General features: G+C 36.5%; 1 protein-coding gene across 2 annotated transcripts in view; it reads left to right on the plus strand.

The window, feature by feature from the left end:
* The first annotated feature begins 4,706 nt into the window (after positions 1-4,706).
* Positions 4,707-22,733, plus strand: part of LOC133526260 (protein apterous-like) — a 131,116-nt gene continuing 113,089 nt past the window's right edge. Inside the window, exons 1-2 of one of the 2 annotated variants that reach the window (XM_061862815.1) lie at positions 4,707-4,886; positions 15,896-16,206. In XM_061862815.1, the coding sequence (XP_061718799.1) occupies positions 4,851-4,886; positions 15,896-16,206 (347 nt within the window). In that variant the 5' untranslated portion in view covers positions 4,707-4,850. The remainder of the gene's footprint in view (positions 4,887-15,895; positions 16,207-22,733) is intronic. The other variant, XM_061862805.1, reaches the window with a different exon arrangement.

The following is a 22,733-nucleotide window of genomic DNA, read 5'->3' on the forward strand; positions in this document are numbered from 1 at the left end:
CTAGTGCTCGACGCTGCACTAGTCACCGACATGGGCACTTTATTTCATGGAAATATAGGTTAAATTTGAACAACGAAGATTTTCTGTATTCGAACTTAATCCTTGTCACTTTTGTTGTTAATGTTTTTGATATGCTTTTTATTTGAGCCCAATAAAAGTTGAGAGAACGGAGCTGCAGGACGTTTGGAGCTCTTACTCTATTCGATGTCAACTGCCAAATGCGATTTTTGTACGAAGGAAATTGTATGATTTTCGACTTGCCCTAGAATTAAGTACGAGTAACACACATTTTCTGTAACTTTAGCTATCCTAACCTTCGTACGTGGAACTGAACTGACTTTCATCGTAGTTCGTTGCACTTTAGCCGCATATCAACCCCAGTTTATACGATAATAAGGACAGGTATGCATCGTTTTCGCAAATTCTATTAGCAATCTTTGTGATGGCCCCAGGGTCACTTGTTCTTAGAGATCTACCGCTTCGAAGCCTCTGTTCAAGAGACAACATACTTAATTAGTTATTTATTATGAAATGCACGAAACTTCGAGGTAATTTTAAGTGTTTTGAAACAGGCATATGGAATGTTGCACAAATTTTCTTGCTATTTAGAAAATACCAGTTTTATTTCTATTTGCCAGTGTAAAGTAGAACAGCGTAAAACCAAAATTATTTATATTGGAATATATAATATAATAAAAAGACTTTTATTGCAGTAAGAACGCCGTAGTGATTTATTACAGTTTTTTTTCGGTATAGGCCTTAGATAGCTTTAGATACTATCGTTAAAAAAAATGCAGCGAATTTAAGTCTTTCATACAAGACTTGTTTTTGCTCTTTTTCGTCTGTTTTATTTGCTGGAACTATGAACTTAAATTAATTACAAAGTGCAAAGTTTCATTACAATCCAACACGTAGGTAGTTTTTAAAGGTATATTGTTAACCGGGCAACTAAAATATTAAACGGGAATTTTCATTGGTCATAGAATAATATAAATTGGCTGTGTAATTGCGCCTAAAACATTATTTGAACCCGAAATATAAGCATCATATTACCAAAAACCGGCAAAAAATGCAAGCCACCAAAAAAAAAAGGAATTTAAATGATAGTCTGGCTCACCTGGCTTCTAAAATAATAAATAATATTGTAAGGCGTATGATTTTAAATATTCATTGTCATATAATTGTTAACACCTTAATGATCATATTGAGCACATCGTTTCAGGTAGTATTTAAATTACGGAAGCATCTAAATTTGATGAATATTGGTTAGGTTAGGTTAGTAGTATATATTCACAAAAAGGCTAAAATGTTATTTAATAAACAGACCTTATTACTCCTTGCAGGAATATTTCCGGAAACTGTATGAATAATAATAATATTTTATTTAAATTTGTATAATACTCGTAATAATTTTCTTAGCTTCAGAATTACCGAATTATTAGCTATAGAAATTTAATGTCATCGTAAACTTATGCTAAATGTATTACCTAGTGTAAGTTTTGCATGCCAAGTGTGGCAGAACATGCATTCATGTAACCTATCTACTGACATGACAAATTGTAATATCTGTGTAATGTTCTAGCAAAATAAATGATTCTGATTCTGATTCTGATTCTAGTGTGATTAGGATAAATCATTGTTTGTTTATGATAACGGGTAAGATAGTCATGCATATTATGAAAAAAAGCTGCACTTTACAAACAAGCCGCTCTGCATAGTGACAGTAGACACCAAAGTAAACCAGTTGTTTCCGAAGAATCCAGAAATTCACCCTCTAGAAGCCGAGATTTAGCGAGGTCTGTTAGGAAAAAGAAAAAACACCCAAGTTACAGGAGCAACAAATGTTGAATTTTTTTAAATCATTTGAAAGAAAATCACTTTTTTAACGTAAAAAAATAAATACGAAATCTTTTCAAACAATATTAGTGTGAAATCATTAAAAACCTATTTTTCTTCTTTTATTCTTGCAAATAATGCCCTCGACTTTGAAGCATGTCTGAAAATAAGTATTTTATATTAAAGTCAAATATATGTATATGTCAATGAATTGCGCGGTTTATCAATCCGTACCATCGTGATACCACATCGACGTCGCGGACAGGAGCCTGTCAGGAATACTTGAATAAACACAAATTAAATAAAGACGGTGTACGCCATTGTTTTAGCTATTTGCAACGGGTGCAAATCATCATAAAGTTTATATGAAATTAGGTAATACTGCTTGCTTGAAATTAGTGGCGCCCCCAAATAATTTACCCATAACTTATGTTATTAGTAATCGCCCACTTAAAGCCCGCATTTTAGTAGACGCATAACTAGATTTTTGAAGTGAAATCTTCTTTAGCGGCGCTGTGCACCTTTTGTGATGGGTAAAAAATGTTTAACTCGCGACAGGTCACGTGACCGACAGATTCGACAGATTGAAAATTCGTAAGACGGACACGTGACCTGTACCCCTAGTGTAACTAATTTCGACAGCGAAACGTGACGTACGCGTTTGCGTTAAGTGTCATTTTGTATGAGATTTTTGACTTTCCAAAACGTCCCGCTTGGCGCGCTGTTCAAAAACCCATACAAAATGAGACTAAACGCAAACGCGTACGTCACGTTTCAAAATCGAATTTATTTTCACTAGAGGCACTGATCGAAAAACTGTTACAATGACATTGAAGCCAGTAGACCACCGGCGCGGCGTAGGAGAGGAAGTATTGTATTTTACCACATAAACGATAGTACTTATATACTGATAATTAAAGCAATTCGTGCAAAATCATTCCCTACCCATTCCAGTTTTCACTTCTGCCGGCACTCCCGGAGTGCAACCCGTTGTTTTTTAAATTTTTTAGCGCTTTTTTAGCAAAAATATAACACACGCGCGTTAGAAAAAAAATGACTGTTTCTATAAATAAAGTAATAAATAAATAAATGTTATAGAACATTATTACACAAATTGACTAAGTCCCACAGTAAGCTCAATAAGGCTTGTGTTGAGGGTACTTACGAATGATGATTTATAAATACTTAAATACATAGAAAACACCCATGACTCAGGAACAAATATCCATGCTCATCACACGAATAAATGCACTTACCAGGATTTGAACCCGGAACCATCGGCTTCGTAGGCAGGGTCACTACCCACTAGGCCAAACTGGTCGTCAAAACATCCGGTCTTTCCTTTTTTCCACTAGCAATGTTTATATGTATTTATATGTATCTATTTATGTACATATGTTCGGGTCAAATCTTGCAAGCTATATTATACCTACTTCCTATTATTCGATTAAGATGAAACTTCACATACATAATGTAGGAAGACAATGCAATATTATAGTATATACTGTTGACCTGTTGTGATGATAGAGACAGGTGGTGGCCATGGGAACACTGTGATAAAACAACGCAACCTAATTGTGTCCGGGTTTGTTAGAATTGGCTACTTGACATTTTTTTGTAAATAATGTCTATATAGGACTCATGGCATTTAAGCAACACAAAGATCAGAAATGGGAGTAAAGTCTGACGCTCGCACTCGACGATTGAAACGCCTCTAACAAAATGATAAGGTGATGTGACGTCGCATCATATAAGTCTGTCCTAAATGTATGGAAGATCAAGGAAATTGCCTTTTTGACCCTGAAATTATGTGTATAATTGTTTTACAATTTATTTTTCAATAAAATGAATGGAATTGTATGCTATGGTACCATTTTTTTAATCTACTTTTGAAAGATAAAAAAATTTTTGTTTGGACTTTGGAGCCTTACCTACTTAGATTTTAAAAACTAGCCTGCGACCCCTTCAATTCCTGGAAGGGGCGACGTGTAGGTTGACAGGGAATCTTGTCAAGAGCTTCTTCTTCTTCCTCGAATTGTCCCGGAATTTTGCCACGGCTCATGGCAGCCTGGGGTCCGCTTGACAACTAATCCCAAGATTTGGCGTAGTCGTTTTTTACGAAAGCGACTGCCATCTGACCCAGAGGGTAAACTAGGCCTTGTTGGGATTAGTCCGGTTTCCTCACGATGTTTTCTTTCGCCGAAAAGCGACTGGTAAATATCAAATGATATTTCGTACATAAGTTCCGAAAACTCATTGGTACGAGCCGGGGTTTGAGCCCGCGACCTCCGGATTGCAAGTCGCACGCTCTTACCGCTAGGCCACCAGTGCTTCTGTGTAGAACAAGAGCATTCTGTAATAAATATATCGTAATAATAAACTGTTATGAACTAAGATACTCGTATAGGATCACGATGATTTCTATTATTTATTCGTTTTCCACGAATGATTTAAATTATAAGTAAATTGTCTATGAGCAAAGTCACGAGCAAACAGCTAGTCAGCCACAAAACCAAAAAGTCGGCCCGATTCGAAGAATGCAATACGATAACGATATGTTCTGGTTTAGTAAGTTCTCATTTATATGTCGTGTAATTGACAGAAGTAACTCGATTCGGGCAACCAATGTCACTTTGACGTTAGAAATATCGTAGATAGATCTTATTGGGATCACAGCGGGATCAAAATAAACGTCAATTTTGACGTCGTTTAGCTATCGATATTTTAAAGATCTTTCCAAGATCTTAAACCTGTCTTAATCATTTTTCGAATCGGGCCGAGTGAATCCCATGTTCCCGGCACCCCAAATTGTTGGAAAAATTCATTTTCTTCTAGCGCACGGTCGAGTGGGGGGCTCTTGAGGCGGCGCCCCGGGGGCTCCGCCCCCGGCCGCCTGCGAGCGCGCCGTCAGTCCGCCGGCGAGCGCGCCGCGAGCGCACGCGAGTGAGTGAGTGAGTGCCAGTGGGGCTAAGCCCAGCCTTCCAACAATACTTAACGGAAAAATTGAACCCCAGATGGGAGTTTACGAGGACAGGGGAGCGATGCACTGGGTAAGCTGTGGGACAAATCTGAAAAAGTTTTCATTTGTTTTCGGACGTTTTTTCATTTATGAGTATACCTTTTTCCTGTATTTCAGTTTTGTCTCTTAAAGTTTTTCAATTGTTTAGTCCATGATTTTTGCAATACCTACAAGAAATTCTAAATAAGTATTTTGATCGATACTTGGGTATTACATTACGCGAAATCTCTCGGGGTACCTACAAGAAATATAATTGGATTCGAGTGCACTGACAGTAATATCAAATCAAAAACATCTTTTGGAAGTTTCATGCCGCAGCCGCAGTAATAATCACAAAATGTAAAGTTTTTGAGTACCTAGGTATATTTGTCAAATCTAACCTTTTATACGCAAACTATTGGTTTGATTAAATCCCTAAAATACACAAATATGCATCTAGCTAGGCGACGTGTCTTAGAGAGAAGTTAAAACACTGAAACGACGTTCAACTTAACAAGTGATTTGTGTGGTATCACGTTTCCCGCTTGACTTGGCCATTTTTTTGCACCCGTTGAGTATATTTTTGTAGTATTCTTGAATTAATATGATACAAATATCAGTTTACGGATGTTTGTAACATAGTTTGTGACGTGAACAGTTATATTATTATTTTATACCTATAATTAAAACTTTTGTGTTACATATTTTACCTGTATGTACATGAGACGAATGAAAATATTCAATCAAAAACGCATGTTTACTCATTAATATCACTATCTTATTTATGTATGAGCTATGTACAGTAGTGAATAAATACGTATGTAAATAAATATAAATAAAAATGTAAAAAAGACGTGTTGTTGTTACTACTAAATGCGTTGGCGAATTTAGATAATATAAGTATCGCCCTGTGATGGGACTGATGGCACCAGTAATGGGGTGGTATAGACAAATCCTGTAAAACAAGTATTTAACATCAGTTTTTAACGCTGGCTACATTTTACCATAAAAAAGCCAGAGCTGCTAAGTTAAATTTTTCATTGATATTTGTTAGTTTGAAAATTAATGGCGCTACAGATCCCGTGACTGGAGCAAAATGACACCGTTTTAATTACTTAATAATATTAAAACCAATTGCAGTAGCTTTCATTAAATACATAGAATACATAAAGGACGAATTGGACATTCAACTTTTAACGCATAGAGCGGTACAAATTTTACAGGTGTCGGTGACATATCAAATATACTCCAAATTTTCTCTTAAATGTCCCATGATTGGTGCCGTTAACCTAGGAAGGTACAAAGGTTTTATTGGCATTTACATTAACAGCCTTAGTATACATAGAAAATGTTTAATGTATGTTTTATCGTAAGATCGTAACAATAACTTTGAAGGTGCTTCGGTTCCGGTATACTTAATGATTTGGGTAAACTGTATACTTACAAGAACACTTAAGAATTTTGTAAATCCTCTGTAGCCGTCGTGAACGTCAGGATCACGACTAGTCAAATAAAAAGTTTCGATTTTGTTATTGACTGATATCATCCAAAGTCCAGGTTTACAATTTTTATTTTTTATTTTAAATATTATAGGACATTATTACACAAATTGACTAAGTCCCACAGTAAGCTCAATAAGGCTTGTGTTGAGGGTACTTAGACAACGATATATATATATTTTTTTTACGTTACATTTATTGACAATAAATGCAATAATTTATATATATTATATAAATATTTATAAATACTTAAATACATAGAAAACACCCATGAGTCAGGAACAAATATCCATGCTCATCACACAAATACATGCCCTTACCAGAATTTGAACCCGGGACCATCAGCTTCGTAGGCAGAGTCACTACCCACTAGGCCAAACCGGTCGACAAGGGTTTATGCCGAAAGTGTTAAATGTAGAGAGTGGTTGATAGTATGGAGGATAATGAAAGAGTGATTTGATCATTAAAAAAAGTGGTTTAAACGAAAGCCTCTGATTGGCAGCGATATAAAAAATGTGGGCGCTCCTATTGGTGCCTTTGAAAAACCTCAGAATACTAGCCGAGCCCGACGGCTGCGTTTAGCTACTGCATTGATTTTTATACAATAATAAGTTGCATTCGCAACAGTTGCCTACTTATATTAAATGCTTATCTGCTTATCAACTATAATAATAACCGTATTATCCGCTCGGTGTACCCCTTACATTTCATTAAAGTGTCAAAAGCGGCTCTACGTGTTGGCTTCAGCTCCGCGCACGCCTCTCAAAGGTCCGGAACACAATTGTTCGTATAATAAATTATCCAATATATCCAATGTAGCGGATGAAACAACGCGCCAAAAGTATCTGATATTCCGGATAACTTTTCCAAATATTAAAAAATCTCTAACATTTACTATCAAAAGTATATCTTTTAACGTCTTAATTGTTCTACATAGAGAACCACCACATTTTGTTATAGAATACTAGCCGAGGCCGGCGGCTGCGTGTAGCTACTGCATTGGAAATATTTCTACAATAATAAGTTGCATACGCAACATCCTCATACTAAGTAATGTAAAATAATTATTATTTCATTTAAACATTAATCTACTTAATTAAGCGCAGTGCTTATTTATTAAGTTAACAAACTGTTTTAATGTAGGTACAGTCAGCATCAAAAGTAGCGAATGAGACAACGCGCCAAAAATATCTGATATTCCGGATAACTTTTCCAAATATAGATAAATTTCTAAAATTCGTGCTCAAAAGTATATCTTTTACAGTCTTAGTTGTTCTATATTAAAGACATCACTTTTTGTTAAGCTGTTACAGAATAGTAGATACTTCTGAAACGTTATTTGATCCGCTACTTTTGATGCTGACTGTACGTGTATAATATTTATTGATTCGTAATCGTGAAAACTTAAAGTATTTTTTGATCTACTAAGTATGTAGTAAGTAAAATTTTAATGCACATTAAATACGCAGGCGAAAATGTTACTAAAATTTCTTCTCTATAAATCAATTCAAAATTATTGAACACGATTTCAGCACCTAATATTTCAGTCACTGGAATGTCGTGTTGATTTGTTTGGAAATGGATTAATTCTTAAAATGATTCTTGTAATAGCAATTGAACGTAAGTACTTAAATTAATCTAAACATATATAATTATACCGCTATTACGTACGAATAACTATCGCTATAACTTATCATTTATGATTTCTTTTACTACGCTGTTTACAACTACTATGTCATTAACATTTATTTATTCACTGCAGTTAACAGTAATTTCTTCAAACATCAGGTTTTGAACATAATTATCTCCAGATATAGTGAGCAAATAAACATAGTACGGTCAGTAGAAATAGTAGCAGATGAAACAATGCGCCAAAGGATATTTATCCCGGATAACTCTTCCAAAAATGGAAATTCTCTAACATTCACGTTCAAAAGTATATATTTTATAGTTTTAATTGTTCTACATATGGGAACCATCACTTTTTGTTAAAAGGGAAGACTTTGCGATCCTGGCGAAATAACGGTATTTTTCCTATGAAATTTCATTTCGGGAGAAAACTTTTTCTACTAAGTAAATCTTAACAAAACACTTTGATTTTAATGCCGATCGCTTCAGCATACTACATTCTAGATTTATAGGTTCCATTTTTGTTTTGCTAATTTTGAAAAAAAGGAATCCTATAAACCTAGATTTTCATTGTGTCAATAACATATTAAAAAATTAAGAATGGAAAATATTTAGAAGGGGAAAATCGTTTTCCCTTTATGTAAATCCATACAAGTGGTATACTTTCCTAAGACAAAATGTGTAGATACTTATGAAGCGCTGTTTGATCCGCTACTGGTTGCTGACTGTGTCTACATACCTTTGCAAATTTGTACGAAATTTAAAAATGCAATAAAACGAGATGTAACTTAGTACCCCTAGTGTAAATAAATTCGATTTCGAAACGTGACGTACGCGTTTGCGTTTAGTCTCATTTTGTATTGGATTTAGAAAGAGCGCGCCAAGCGGGACGTTTTGGAAACTCAAAATCCTATACAAAATGAGACTTAACGCAAACGCGTTCGTCACGTTATGATGTCGATCAAATTTACACTAGGGGTACAGTTCCTGGAAACTACTTCTAGTGTGTATTTTTATCGACCAATAGATACAATATTTATATGAGCATGCATACCTAAAGGTTGTCTGGAAGAGATCGCTCTTTAACGATAAGACTACATGTTGTCTGCCTCTATCACTAATCAATTGCTTTTCTTTAAGCTGTATCTTTTACTGAGGTGTGCCAATAAAGAGTATTCTATATATATATATATATATCTATCTATATAATCAATAATCTTTTTTCTTTCTGTATCTAAGCAGGCGTGGAGGGTTCTTTCGCAAGTTAATACAACATTTATATGCGTATGTATATAATCTAGGTAGTTTATTTTTTGACGACTTTTTTATTTACTGTTACAATATACATAATGGATATATACAGATGATTACTATAACTAGCTTATATCTAAAATGGTAACTTGGTAGGTACGAATACGAACCCTCTGAGTAATGCACTCTGCCCTCCGCCGGATCTGAACTTGGTAGGTACGAATACCAACCCTCAGTGTAATACTCTGTTTTACCCTCCGCCGGATCTAAACTTGGTAGGTACGAATACCAACCCTCTGTGTAATACTCTGTTTTACCCTCCGCCGGATCTAAACTTGGTAGGTACGAATACCAACCCTCTGTGTAATACTCTGTTTAACCCTCCGCCGGATCTAAACTTGGTAGGTACGAATACACACCCTCTGTGTAATACTCTGTTTTACCCTCCGCCGGATCTAAACTTGGTAGGTACGAATACCAACCCTCTGTGTAATACTCTGTTTAACCCTCCGCCGGATCTGAACTTGATAGGTACGAATTTGAACCCTCTCTCGCATCTTCCCGTCGGCACAAGAAAACATAAACTTGAACGTAGAGGCTGTGCAAGGGTTATCTTATATATAACGTCAAACTACTCTCAAATTATGACATTTAGATGAGCCATTCAGTTTGGGCTGTCAAAATTACTTCCAACTTAGCTTTGTCTAGCTCTAGTTACCTAGCACATAGTTACGCCTCTCAATATTTGTTTGGTTGAATATATATCTTTGCTTTCGTATCTACGGGGACCAACAACCAAAATGACTATAAGTTACCCTCTGTTGGTCCCCGCCTGCGATACTTACCATCAACAACAATATTCTTGTGGGCTTGTTTTCCTTTTTTAGGGTTCCGTAGTCAAATGGCAAAAAACGGAACCCTTATAGATTCGTCATGTCCGTCTGTCTGTCCGATTCTGTCACAGCCACTTTTTTCCGAAACAATAAGAGCTGTACTGTTCAAACTTAGTAAGTGGATGTATTCTATGAACCGCATTAAGATTTTCACACAAAAATAGAAAAAAAAAAACGATAAATTTTGGGGGTTCCCCATACTTAGAACTGAAACTCAAAAAATCTTTTTTCATCAAACCCTTACGTGTGTTATGGATAGGTCTTCATAAATGATATTTAGGTTGCTAATATCATTTTTTTCTAAACTGAATAGTTTGCGCGAGAGACACTACCAAAGTGGTAAAATGTGTGTCCAAAGTGGTAAAATGTTGAACGAGATCTAGTAAGTAGTTATTTTAATACGCCATAAATGGTACGGAACCCTTCATGGGCGAGTCCGACTCGCACTTGGCCGCTTTTTTTTTAGTGTGCAGTCGGGATTTTTTTCTTATAATATTTTTTTTTATATTAATTGTGTATTCCTCTGTTTGCCTATGTGTTTCCAAATTGTGTGTATTTGAAGCAAACAAATACATGCTTTATCTATATATTTAGAAATCGCCTGTGATTGGCTTTTTTTTTATACTACGTCGGTGGCAAACAAGCATACGGCCCGCCTGATGGTAAGCAGTCTCCGTAGCCTATGTACGCCTGCAACTCCATAGGAGTTACATGCGCGTTGCCGATCCTAACACCCCTCCCCCCTCGTTGAGCTCTGGCAATCTTACTCTCCGGCAGGAACACAACACTATGAGTAGGGTCTAGTTTTGGCTATTCTTCATCTGGCCACAGACGGTCAGGTAGGAATGTGGGTCAGCTAGATACGGGGCCCGGGGTCGCGGGTCGCAGGTCGAGGTCTTATCGGTTATCAGGGCGTCTGCCAATGTTATCAGTCATCACTATGCTCGATGTGTAAGGACAGCAGTAACCTATCTCGGAATAATTGTACAATCTACAAGCAGATTCAGTGACAACATTTCCATCCTCAACACTTAGATGCTTGGCAGACCTCAACTGTGCGTTTCTCCAGAAACAGCCTGCCCCGACCTCTAAATTGTGGAATTACATACATAACATATAACTGTACATATATGTATATATGTATTTATTTTATTAGTATGTAGGTATGTATTATATTGTTTGCGTCTTCTTTTTGTTGAATTATATGTATATCGGCACTACCCGTTCAATGTTGTAAGTTCATAGTTTCCTGCTACCCAAAGGTTGTCTGGAAGAGATCGCTTCTTAGCGATAAGACCGCCTGTTGTTACCCAACTTTTACGTGTTTTTTCATTTCCTGTCTATTTTTAAATGTATGGTGCACAATAAAAAATATTTACTTACTTACTTACATATAACATAACAAAAAGATATTCAAGTTAGTTTTGGAGCATAGTTGGATTATTCTGGACCATATATGGAATATTTTGAACTATATTTAGAAAAAACCGGACAAGTGCGAGTCGGACTCGCGCACCGAGGGTTCCGTACTAACCTGTAGGTATATATTATTATATGATGTAACTAAAAAATTACGGTCTTCGCAATTTCTCCTTTATCTGTGCTATAAGACGTTGCTTCGTACCAAATTTAAAGATTCTGAGTTCATGGGAAGTACCCTGTAGGTTTTGACGTGAGTGTGATGTGTGAAATGAGTGTCGAAAATTTGCAGAAATTTGCGGCACAAATGGCTGTATCTTTTGATTGCGTTGGCTTAGAAGTTTGATTTTTGCACAGTTTCAAGGGACAGTAGACCTGAATATTTGATATAAATTCCAGCTTGATACCTCCACGCGTTCCTGAGAAAAAGGGTCTTAACAGACAGACAGACGGACGGACAACAAAAGTGATCCTATAAGGGTTCCGTTTTTCCTTTCGAGGTACGGAACCTTAAAAAGCTTCTAAAAAAGGAGTTATATAAAAACCAAATGCCTTTACACCTGTAGCTAATGCCGTTTAAATCATCGTAATTGCTCGGAGATAATATACATTTTAAATTAGCCTTTTTCGTTTTAGCACTGCTAAAATTTTTATAACACCTAATTAGCTAACTTAGCTTTCGAATGTAAAGCAGGCAGCACCATATCAAAGTGTCGCGTCAAAACGTTGGGTAGGTACAGTCACGTCTGAAAATATCGATACGGAAAAAGTGCCAAAATATGTATACACGACCTTATTGCCCATAATATGGGCATTAATATATTATATTAAGATAATAAATAAATATTATAGGACATTATTACACAAATTGACTAAGTCACACAGTAAGCTCAATAAGGCTTGTGTCGAGGGTACTTAGACAACGATATATATAATATATAAATATTTATAAATACTTAAATACATAGAAAACACCCATGACTCAGGAACAAATATCCTTGCTCATCACACGAATAAATGCCCTTACCAGGATTTGAACCCGGGACCATCAGCTTCGTAGGCAGGGTCACTACCCACTAGGCCAGACCGGTCGTCACTAGGCCAAACCGGTCGTCTGTAGTGGTAGTCTAAGGTAGTGTATACATATTTTTGGCACTTTGTCCGTATAGATATTTTCAGACGTGACCGTACTAAACGATACTAGGTATAACAATACAATGAGATTAAAGACAAATGAAATATTTACGTATTTCCTCGAATATTCCGTTCAATCGTCTACGAGTGCTTTACACACAGATATTTAATGTGTATTATTAATTGTGTTGTAACTGAAATATACATTCAGTTAATTCTTTCAGTCTGCGATCACTGATATATATATATATAAATTAATTTTATTACTTTCCGATGTGTAGGGTAAGGTATACGGCGTATTGTGTCAAATTAGTATCACTTAAATTAAAAATCGATATACAATTTTGAAACTGCTCATACCTTCTAATTGTTTATTGATAATGTAAATTACAGGTCAGTAATGCAAATTAAAAGTACCTAGATAAATACACAAGATTCATAATTTTGAGAAATGTTATGAATAAATTTAAGTAACAAGTCGCTTTGGATCGCTATGCCGATCCGTTGGGCGCAGAACGAGTCAGCCGTACTTCCCCCTGGCATCAATGTTTTTTTTAAAGCCTAATTAACTACATATATTTTGATGTCAAATATTCATGGGCACTATAAAACGGTAGCTCAATAAGCCAATTTTTGAATTACTAGTACTAGGCTTGCCGCTCTGAGGGCAGACACCACGCCGCCGGCCGCCGGGACCGCGCTCCGTCGGCAACGGAAAGCATTCCAATAAAAAACAACTATTGTACAATTTATAGCTGTTGGTTCTCCGAACAATAAATAATAATAATAATAAATAATAATAAAAAATCTGTTGTACACTATATATTAAAATATATACCTATGCCCTTTTGTACATGAAATCATTATTTATGGGAATATGTAATCGTAATTATTACTCAAGTCTATTTTATTTTGAAGTTGACATCCTAATTTATTAATTATTTTTGTATTCATTATTTTAACTAATTTTTATTTTACTATGAATCATGATTTCATTGTTATTATGTCAATATTATTAATTATTTATTATTCTTATTATATTTGGATTTGATTTGATTTTAATGTACTTACTAACCCCTAGCTATAACGATGGTACTAACAATGTTTTATGGAATTTTTATGGTTCTGAAATAAAAATATTTTATTTTATTTTATTTTTTTATTTTATATAAGACAGCTATTTAACAAAATGTATTTATTATGAAATAAGTGTATAATATATGTAAATATACACTGAGAGAAGAAGCCATTGAAAACAATTGAAATTGCATTAAGGTTTAATGATTGAAACAGTTCCATATGAGCCTATCGAACAAAATAGTAACTTACTGTTTTGAGTAGCTAAATGTAGTGACTGTTCGTTTATTTTTATAGTTTTTTCAATATTTAGAAATGTTCAAACAGTTAACTGTACTGTTTTGTATTTTAATGTTTTTCAAACATTTTTTGATATTGTATAAAGCAGTAAATCTTAATAAAAATCACTTTACTCGTACTGTGTGCTCGATATTCCGATGGATCATATTTTTCCCAGTATACAAGGTGCCCGTGAGCATTGCGAGAGATTTTAACGGTGCTTTCCTGATGGCAACAGAAGCAAAAAATGTTATATGACTTTTTGGAAATTCGACAAAAAAAAATTTTTTTTTTCCCTTTTTTGAACACTCCTGTACATAAAACGAATACATTTTAATTTTTCGATGTCAATCAATAGGTATGTCCAGACTAGACCTCAAAGTGGCAATACCACAGTTAACTTACCGACTTATGTCGAAAGAATTATTTCGAAAAACATTTAATTCGACGACCAGTTTGGCCTAGTGGGTAGTAACCCTGCCTACGAAGCCGATGGTCCCGGGTTCAAATCCTGGTAAGGGCATTTATTCGTGTAATGAGCATGGATATTTGTTCCTGATTAATGGGTTTTTTCTATGTATTTAAGTATTTATAAATATTTATATATTATATATATCGTTGTCTAAGTACCCTCAACACAAACCTTATTGAGCTTACTGTGGGACTTAGTCAATTTGTGTAATAATATCCTATAATATTTATTTATTTATTTATTATCTCTGAAACTAGGCCTAATCCAGAAAATTTTAATTTTTCCTTTCGGTCGTGTTTTAATTTATCGCCACTCGTCTCGAATTTCCTATTTTTCGCACTTGTATCGTAATGTACTATTGAGATACGCATGTCGCATTTGTTTGAGAAAATAAGTTCGCTGTCTTTAGAAGCTTCTATTAGCTTAGGCGACGTGACAGTGACCTCGCGTGGGAGGATAGGGAGGCTAGTTCGATCATTTATAGTCCTGGATATCAAGGCTCGGGGCAATGCCGTTAACGTTGTTTTCTTTCGGATTAACCATTCATTGCCCTGTCTTTATTTACAAAAACAATATACATAATGGATATATACAGAGGATTACTATAACTAGCTTAAATCTAAAATAGGCCCTTGAGGCATTATACGCGTCAAAAGTATCTAGTATTAACTAAGAACTTAAAACAAATGTATAAAACCGGTTTTTCTTCATGCAAAAAATACCGGTATACCATGCAAACTTAAGAAATATATTTCTATTTGGAAAAGTATTCCGGGGTAGCAGATTATTTTGACGCGTTCTTTCATCTGCTAGTTGTGCCACTTGTGCCGCGTCGTTGTAGCAGCGTTGACGCGAGAGACGCTACTGTCGGTTTCCTTAGTAAAATGAGCGATGGCTTGAACGCTGTCATCAATGCAGTAATGCTGCAACGACAACGCAATTCACCTAGGAAAACGGTAGTATCTTACTTGCTGCGCTGCTGAACCCTGAGAGACCACTGTCTAGTCAGTGCATGGAAAATGGTGTCGCTGCGTAGAAACGTCAATGTTGCATCGAGCTGCACGAGTATTCCACGGGCTGTCCCGTACGGACGTATTTTATTTCCTGTGTTGCGACTTTTTTTCGGCGTTCAAAGCAGGCGATTGTTTTTCTGTGTATATTTTTGACCGTTAGTCACGGAAAACTAAACTCTTGTACTTGCAAATCTTCGGAAAAATCGCGTATATAAGGGACAATGGTAGACAATCTCATGGAATGCTCCTGCATCAGCCGTAGACTCTCGTTACATCTCAACTTCGCGGCGTCGCCATTTTTTGTAATGCTAGACGCCGATGCACAAGATGTTGACGTAGGGTCTCTCGACGCCGACGCTGTACAGGGTCTTTCTAACCTGTCGTTATCATTGCAGCAGCAACAGAACGATCGGTACCTGTCAACGTACGAAGGCGGCGGGTCGCTGTCGCCGGCGGCGCCGGCCGCGTCGCCGGGCTCCCCGCGCGACTGCACGTCGTGCCGCAAGCGCGAGCCGCCAGACGACCCGCCCCCGGACGACTGCGCGGGCTGCGGCGCCCGCATCACGGACCGCTACTACCTGCTGGCGCTGGAGCGCCGCTGGCACACACCCTGCCTGCGCTGCTGCGAGTGCAAGATGCCGCTCGACTCCGAGCAGCGCTGCTATGCGAGAGACAGCAATATATTCTGCAAGAACGATTATTTCAGGTCAGTACTTTTACTTGCATTTGCGTAAGGAAATTGAGGTCAATGTGGCAAAGACCGTCTATAAGGGAAGACGATCTACAAGCTATTTCGTCTTTTAACTCTTACGTTTGTACATATACGTCACTGAGGCACACAAGGTTGGCAGAGCAAAGGGAGAAAAACTCGGAATCAAAAAAAATCGGAGCTAATAATGAATTGGTTTCAAAATCCTCGAATTGATAAATCTGTGAGTTGTCAAAGCATCTCTTATATTGATTAGAGGTTCCACAAGAATGACTGTTGGATAAAACTTGAGTAATGCTACGCGAAATACCACATTATATAGATGTAGATAACCAGAAACTTGTTCTTGAAACCTCTCTCAAATGGACAAGGTCAATATGGCTAAGACTAGCTGCGGGGAAATAGTGGGTGTCCACGGGCAAGTAGCAAATGTACGAAGATCAGCCTCCTTTCCCCATTACCCCGCAGTCACACTTAACTACATGACCTTTATATCCATTTATGAGTTTCTCATGCCTACTTCTTTACTGTAACTTTGTTCGCACTATTTTATACAATGTGTACATACCATGTATGTACATGTATAAAAAGTCGATCGGCACATGTAATTTGCCTAGTAGTGCGCGTGCTTCGAGTTGCATGCTGCCAGCTGGCAACGGCAGCCGCTTACAGGGCGGCCGTACTCTTGTTCGCTACCATCATGACATAATAAATAATAATCGCATCGCACCTACACGGTGTAAAAGTGTCGACCAGGCTCGGAACCGGTTTATAAAATACCGGTTAGTACCGGTTTATTTCGGTTTTTCTCCCAACTTTTATAAAAACGCAAACGTATTAAGAACTTTATTGTAACCTAAAAAAAACCGGTTTATTCGACGAGCAACGAAACGGCCGGCCAGCCTGGTGGTGTGCCACGTAAACATAGAATAAGAACGGTTTTTATTGCTCTAAACCGGTTATTTTGACTAGAACTGTTATCATAAAAACCGGTTTAAAAATAACAGTTATCCTCCGAACTTTTATAAGAACGCAAACGTATTAAGAACTTTATTGTAACCTAAAAAAACGGTTTATTCGACGAGCAACGAAACGGCCGGCCAGCCTGGTGGTGTGCCACGTAAACATAGAATAGGAACGGCTTATGCTCTAAACCGGTCATTTTGACAAGAACTGTTATCATAAAAACCGGTTTAAAAATAACAGTTATTCGAGCGAAACCGAAATGAAAAAGTATTTCGCCTAGTGCATGATAACAGTTTGGAAATTTATCCGGTTTCTGAGCCTTGGGTGTTGAATTGAAAACTATTCGGCTACATTATTTCACAACAGCTTAAGTACATTCTGTATTATGGCGCATCTGCTCCTTCGGATCGGCGTCGCGTTCAGAATTTAAAAATGTACCAACTGTTTTAATTGCCTTTGAAGGTGCCGACAACAGGTTTGGAATGGACCAATCGCGGTTGAGCAAGGCGAACTTACTGACATCTACAATACCTGTTTCTACAATGTTTCATCATTTTAAAGTGTAAAATTGTAAATATCCCAAATAACTCATCGAGACAATCCTAAAAACCCCAAATATAATTAGGTTATGTTGATTTATCATATCCTATGGCTTCCTCCTGTCTCCATCATCAGATCAGCTCGATGGTACCATAATATTGTATTATTACCAGACCGCCTAGCATGACTTGCGTTCTCGCGCGCATGTTCATACTTGAAATCGCGCTAGATGTATGGAGTCGCGTGCGACAACACAACACATGCTAGCAGATCTGACTTACAGTATGAAACAGAACGAAAGGCAAAGAAAGAGATCCATTAGTGTTTAGGTCATACTGAGCTACTTTTACTATGGGACCAGACCAACCCATTAATCGCTTAAATATGTACTCTCCCGTAGGAAATTTCTACATTACACCAGAAAAATGTTTGAAACAGCCAAAAGTTTCTCGCGATTTTTCCATTGTTATGTATTAATACCTTGTACGGCATGGCGTCTTAGATTATCTGACATTGTCATTTCTGTCATCTGTCATACACGTAGATGGCGCTAGTAGCTGTCGCTAGTCGATGCGTTCAGTTTTACGACGTGCCGTACAGTTGCAATCGTGGTCCACAAATGGTCTCGCCATGCTGAGGCGAAATATGAAATTATGATTTATAGTAAAAATTGCTCAGTGCGACCTAAACGTTGATGGGTCTCTTTCTTCGCCTTTGGTTAACTGTGACATACTGTATGTATGCACATATTCAGCTCAATCGGAAATAGGAAAATGGGTCCAATTTAGCTTCTAAGATTTGATACTGTAAAATTATAGAACCAGTGCAACTTTGGGCAGCTGATGCTGGATGAGACGGACCAGAGCGCGTAGCCAACATGCCAATTGTTAACGCCCCGTAGCGTTGCGTAGCCATCTCCCTCTATCACTCTTCTATTTAGTGCGACAGTTGCGTTTCGTTCGCGGCGGAGCGTTAACGATTGGCATGTTGGCCACGCGGGCAGGATAGCATTCGCAATGATGTGTGGCAATTGCACCATTAATGTTTATAATGACACTCCGTCACTTTGTTGTGTTAAGAAATACGTGTGCCTAATTACTAGTCAGCCATTATAGACAACTATTTATTACATATTGTATTTGTGTATGTTTTGTATTTGTATACACCGTGTTTGTTTATTTCCGTTAATTTCAAGGGTGCTTTCCTGAGCTTAATTAAGTTACTTTCTCAAAGACACCGGTATTCTAATTAACTCAATTTCGGAGATAATCAATAATTTATTTTTATCTTATAAGACCCTTACGACCGTATACACTTGCTTTAAGGCCTGTTCACATTTTGATTAATGTTTAGTACGAGTGTGTACATTTGCTACTAAACATAATTACTATATCGGACGATCGATGTTCGTAATAACATTGATATGTCACGATATGTCACAGTTTTCAATTGTTTAGTTGAATTAAATGTAATTTCCGTGTTACAACAACGCTATATGCATAATTTAATTACTTTTTATATAAAAAAAGTTGGTTTTTGGATTTTAACTATGCCATTTAGTTTTCTTAAACGTACTTACGAGTACCCATACCCCGGAGTTAAAGGAATTCGATAAAAACAAGGTACTTATACAAATTTTGTATATTATTTTTTTTTGTATATAAATAAAAACCTTTAATATTTATATTTTATCGGCACATCAATACTTCACGATATTAATCATATTATTTATACGTATACAGCCTACACATATACAGTTAGGTAAGGCGCTATCAAATTTCGATCATATAGGTATTCAACATATTTGCGAATATGCAGTTTTTAATCAATACTAAATATATGTTGACGACCTGTCTGGCCTAGTGGATAGTGACCCTGCCTATGAAGCCGATGGTCCCGGGTTCAAATCCTGGTAAGGGCATTTATTCGTGTGATGAGCAAGGATATTTGTTCCTGAGTCATGGGTGTTTTCTATGTATTTAAGTATTTATATATTATATATATCGTTGTCTAAGTACCCTCAAGACAAGCCTTATTGAGCTTTCTGTGGGACTTAGTCAATTTGTGTAATAATGTCCTATAATACCTATTTATTTATTTATGTGACCGCGGCGGGCGAAACGTCCCATTTTGTCGCTTACCATAAGGACGCCTTGTCAGGTTATTTGTATAGATACAAGCAAATCTCGTTCTTATGGTGAGCAACAAAGTGGGACGTTTTGCCGGCGGTGGACACATAATTTTAAATTTAACATTTTTAACCAACATGTAAGCGTTTAATGAGCTTACATATGTTTCTATGTCAGCGTACACGAATATATACACCGTATTTTTATTGAAATCCTTTAACTCCGGGGTGTGGGTAACTTATGTTTAAGGAAACTAAATTGCATAGTTAAAATCCAAAAACAAATAAAAATATTTTCATTTTTATAAAAAGTAATTAAATGTTGTGTATAGTGTTGTTGTAACACGGGCATTACATTTAATTCAACCGAACAATTGAATACTGAGACATATCAATGTCATTTTGAACATCGATCGTCCGAGATAGTAGTTACGTTTAGTAGCAAATGTACACACTCGTACTTAACACTTATCAATATGTGAACAGGCCCTAAGGTAAGTGTATACGCTCGTAAGGGCTTTGTATGATAAAAATAAATAATTGATTATTTCCGAAATGGAGTTAATTAGAATACCGGTGTCTTTAAGAAAGTCACTTAATTTAAGCTCAGGAATGCACCCTTGAAATTAACGGAAATAAAATAGAAATATAAAATTTTCTGGAATTCGCCAAATTTCATAGTTAATTAATGCCACATGAAAATAAACATATTTTTATTGTTACTTAATGATAATGCCTTTTCGTTGGCGATGATGCCACTACGGGACGTAGTCTAAATATCCTCATTGATAGATATAGAAAAATTACAAATAACATATTGCAAAAACTAGGTTTTAAGAAAAAAGTCATAAATTATTTGATATGACAGGTGTACTAAATACTTTTGATTTTTATGTACATTCATAAAAACGAAAAAAAAAAATGGCATTATTGACCTAAACTTGTATAACATGTTTCCCTTCTATTGGCCTCAGAAATGCGTATGTGTCACGAGGAACCCGAATTCGTTTCTTTATATTATATATATATTGGGGATCTCGGCAACGGCTCTAACGATTTCGATAAAATTTGCTATATGGGGGTTTTCGGCGGCGAAAAATCGATCTAGCTGTCTTATCCCTAGAAAAACGCGCATGTTTGAGTTTTTAAATGTATTCCTCGCAAAGCTCCGTGTTCCAGATATTCATTATAAACAAAGTACTAAAGTAAAGTATAATAATATTACAACGACGGTAAGCAGTGTTCATCTGTGTGTCTGTATGTGTCTCCCGCCGCGACGGAATGTTAACGTCCCGTTCCGAAGCGGGCAGTTATGATGCTATCACCGACCCATCGCAGATGTTATCGCGGCGTGTACGTTTCAATAATTTGGCGTTTGCTATTAACGCGTATTCATTGCCAACGCAATCAGTTTTTACAATATTATGTGATATTTCATCTATCAGTAATAAATAATAATAATAAATAAATATTATAGGACATTATTACACAAATTGACTAAGTCCCACAGTAAGCTCAATAAGGCTTGTATTGAGGGTACTTAGACAACGATATATATAATATATAAATATTTATAAATACTTAAATACATAGAAAACACCCACGACTCAGGAACAAATACCCATGCTCATCACACGAATAAATGCCCTTACCAGGATTTGAACCCGGGACCATCAGCTTCGTAGGCAGGGTCACTACCCACTAGGCTAAACCGGTCGTCAGTAAAAATGTGCCCGGAAGCAATTTGTCATTTAATAGATTGTTATTTTAGTTACAAGTACCTGGGCGACCGAGCTTTGCTCGGTTATAACTATTTATTGTAATATGGTGGTGTATAGGTGATAATCTTAACTACATTTTTTTACTAAATTAAACTTGTCTAAAACAATAAAAAATAAAAAATGATATATAAACTTGAACATATAAAAAAAAAACCGGGCCAGATTCGAACCCGTAACACTCGTTTAGCAGTCCGCGTCTTAACCCGCTGGACCAGACGGACAGTGGCCGGCAATACGAAATTAGCGACCATATTCTGCGTAGAAAGAAAAACGCATGAAAACTCGAAAACACGCGTTTTCCCAAACATAAGACTAATCTAGATCGATTGTTTACCCCCAAAAACCCCCATATACCAAATTTCAGCGAAATCGTTAGCGCCGTTTCCGAGATCCCTGAAATATACATATATATATATATATATATATACAAGAATTGCTCGTTTAAAGGTATAAGATAAGGTAGAAGGACCGTAAAACAGGACCTAAATAAGGTAGAAGTACTAGTGCTCGACGCTGCACTAGTATTCGACATGGGCACTTTATGTCAAAGTGACAAGGATTAAGTTCGAATACAGAAAAATCTTCGTTGTTCAAATTTAACCTATATTTCCATGAAATAAAGTGCCCATGTCGGTGACTAGTGCAGCGTCGAGCACTAGTACTTCTACCTTATTTAGGTCCTGTTTTACGTTTCACAATGTCCAAGCATTGGATAGCTAATAAACAAATATATTAACTGACAGATACAACTTCCTGCAAACTATAGCACGTTATCTACCAGTTCTGCTTATTTGATGATTGTAAAACACCAACGATGACTTTATTCGTCAGATAAGTGGCAAGTAGCTTATTCAGGACTTTATTTAGACATTGTGAAACACGCCCTTAATTGATATTTAATTTACTTAGGCCCTGAATAAGCTACTTAACACTTATCTGATGAATAAAGTCATCGTTGGCCTTTCATAATCTTCAAATAAGCTTAAGTGGTAGATAAAGTGCTAAGTTTTTTTGGGAAAATCTGTCAATTAGCTATCCAAAGCTTTACTTTGACATTGTGAAACAGACTTAATTTAATATCTGTACAATGATTAATGGATATAAACACA

The sequence above is a fragment of the Cydia pomonella genome, chromosome 1 (genome assembly GCF_033807575.1).
Source record: "Cydia pomonella isolate Wapato2018A chromosome 1, ilCydPomo1, whole genome shotgun sequence".
NCBI classification, from domain to species: domain Eukaryota; kingdom Metazoa; phylum Arthropoda; class Insecta; order Lepidoptera; family Tortricidae; genus Cydia; species Cydia pomonella.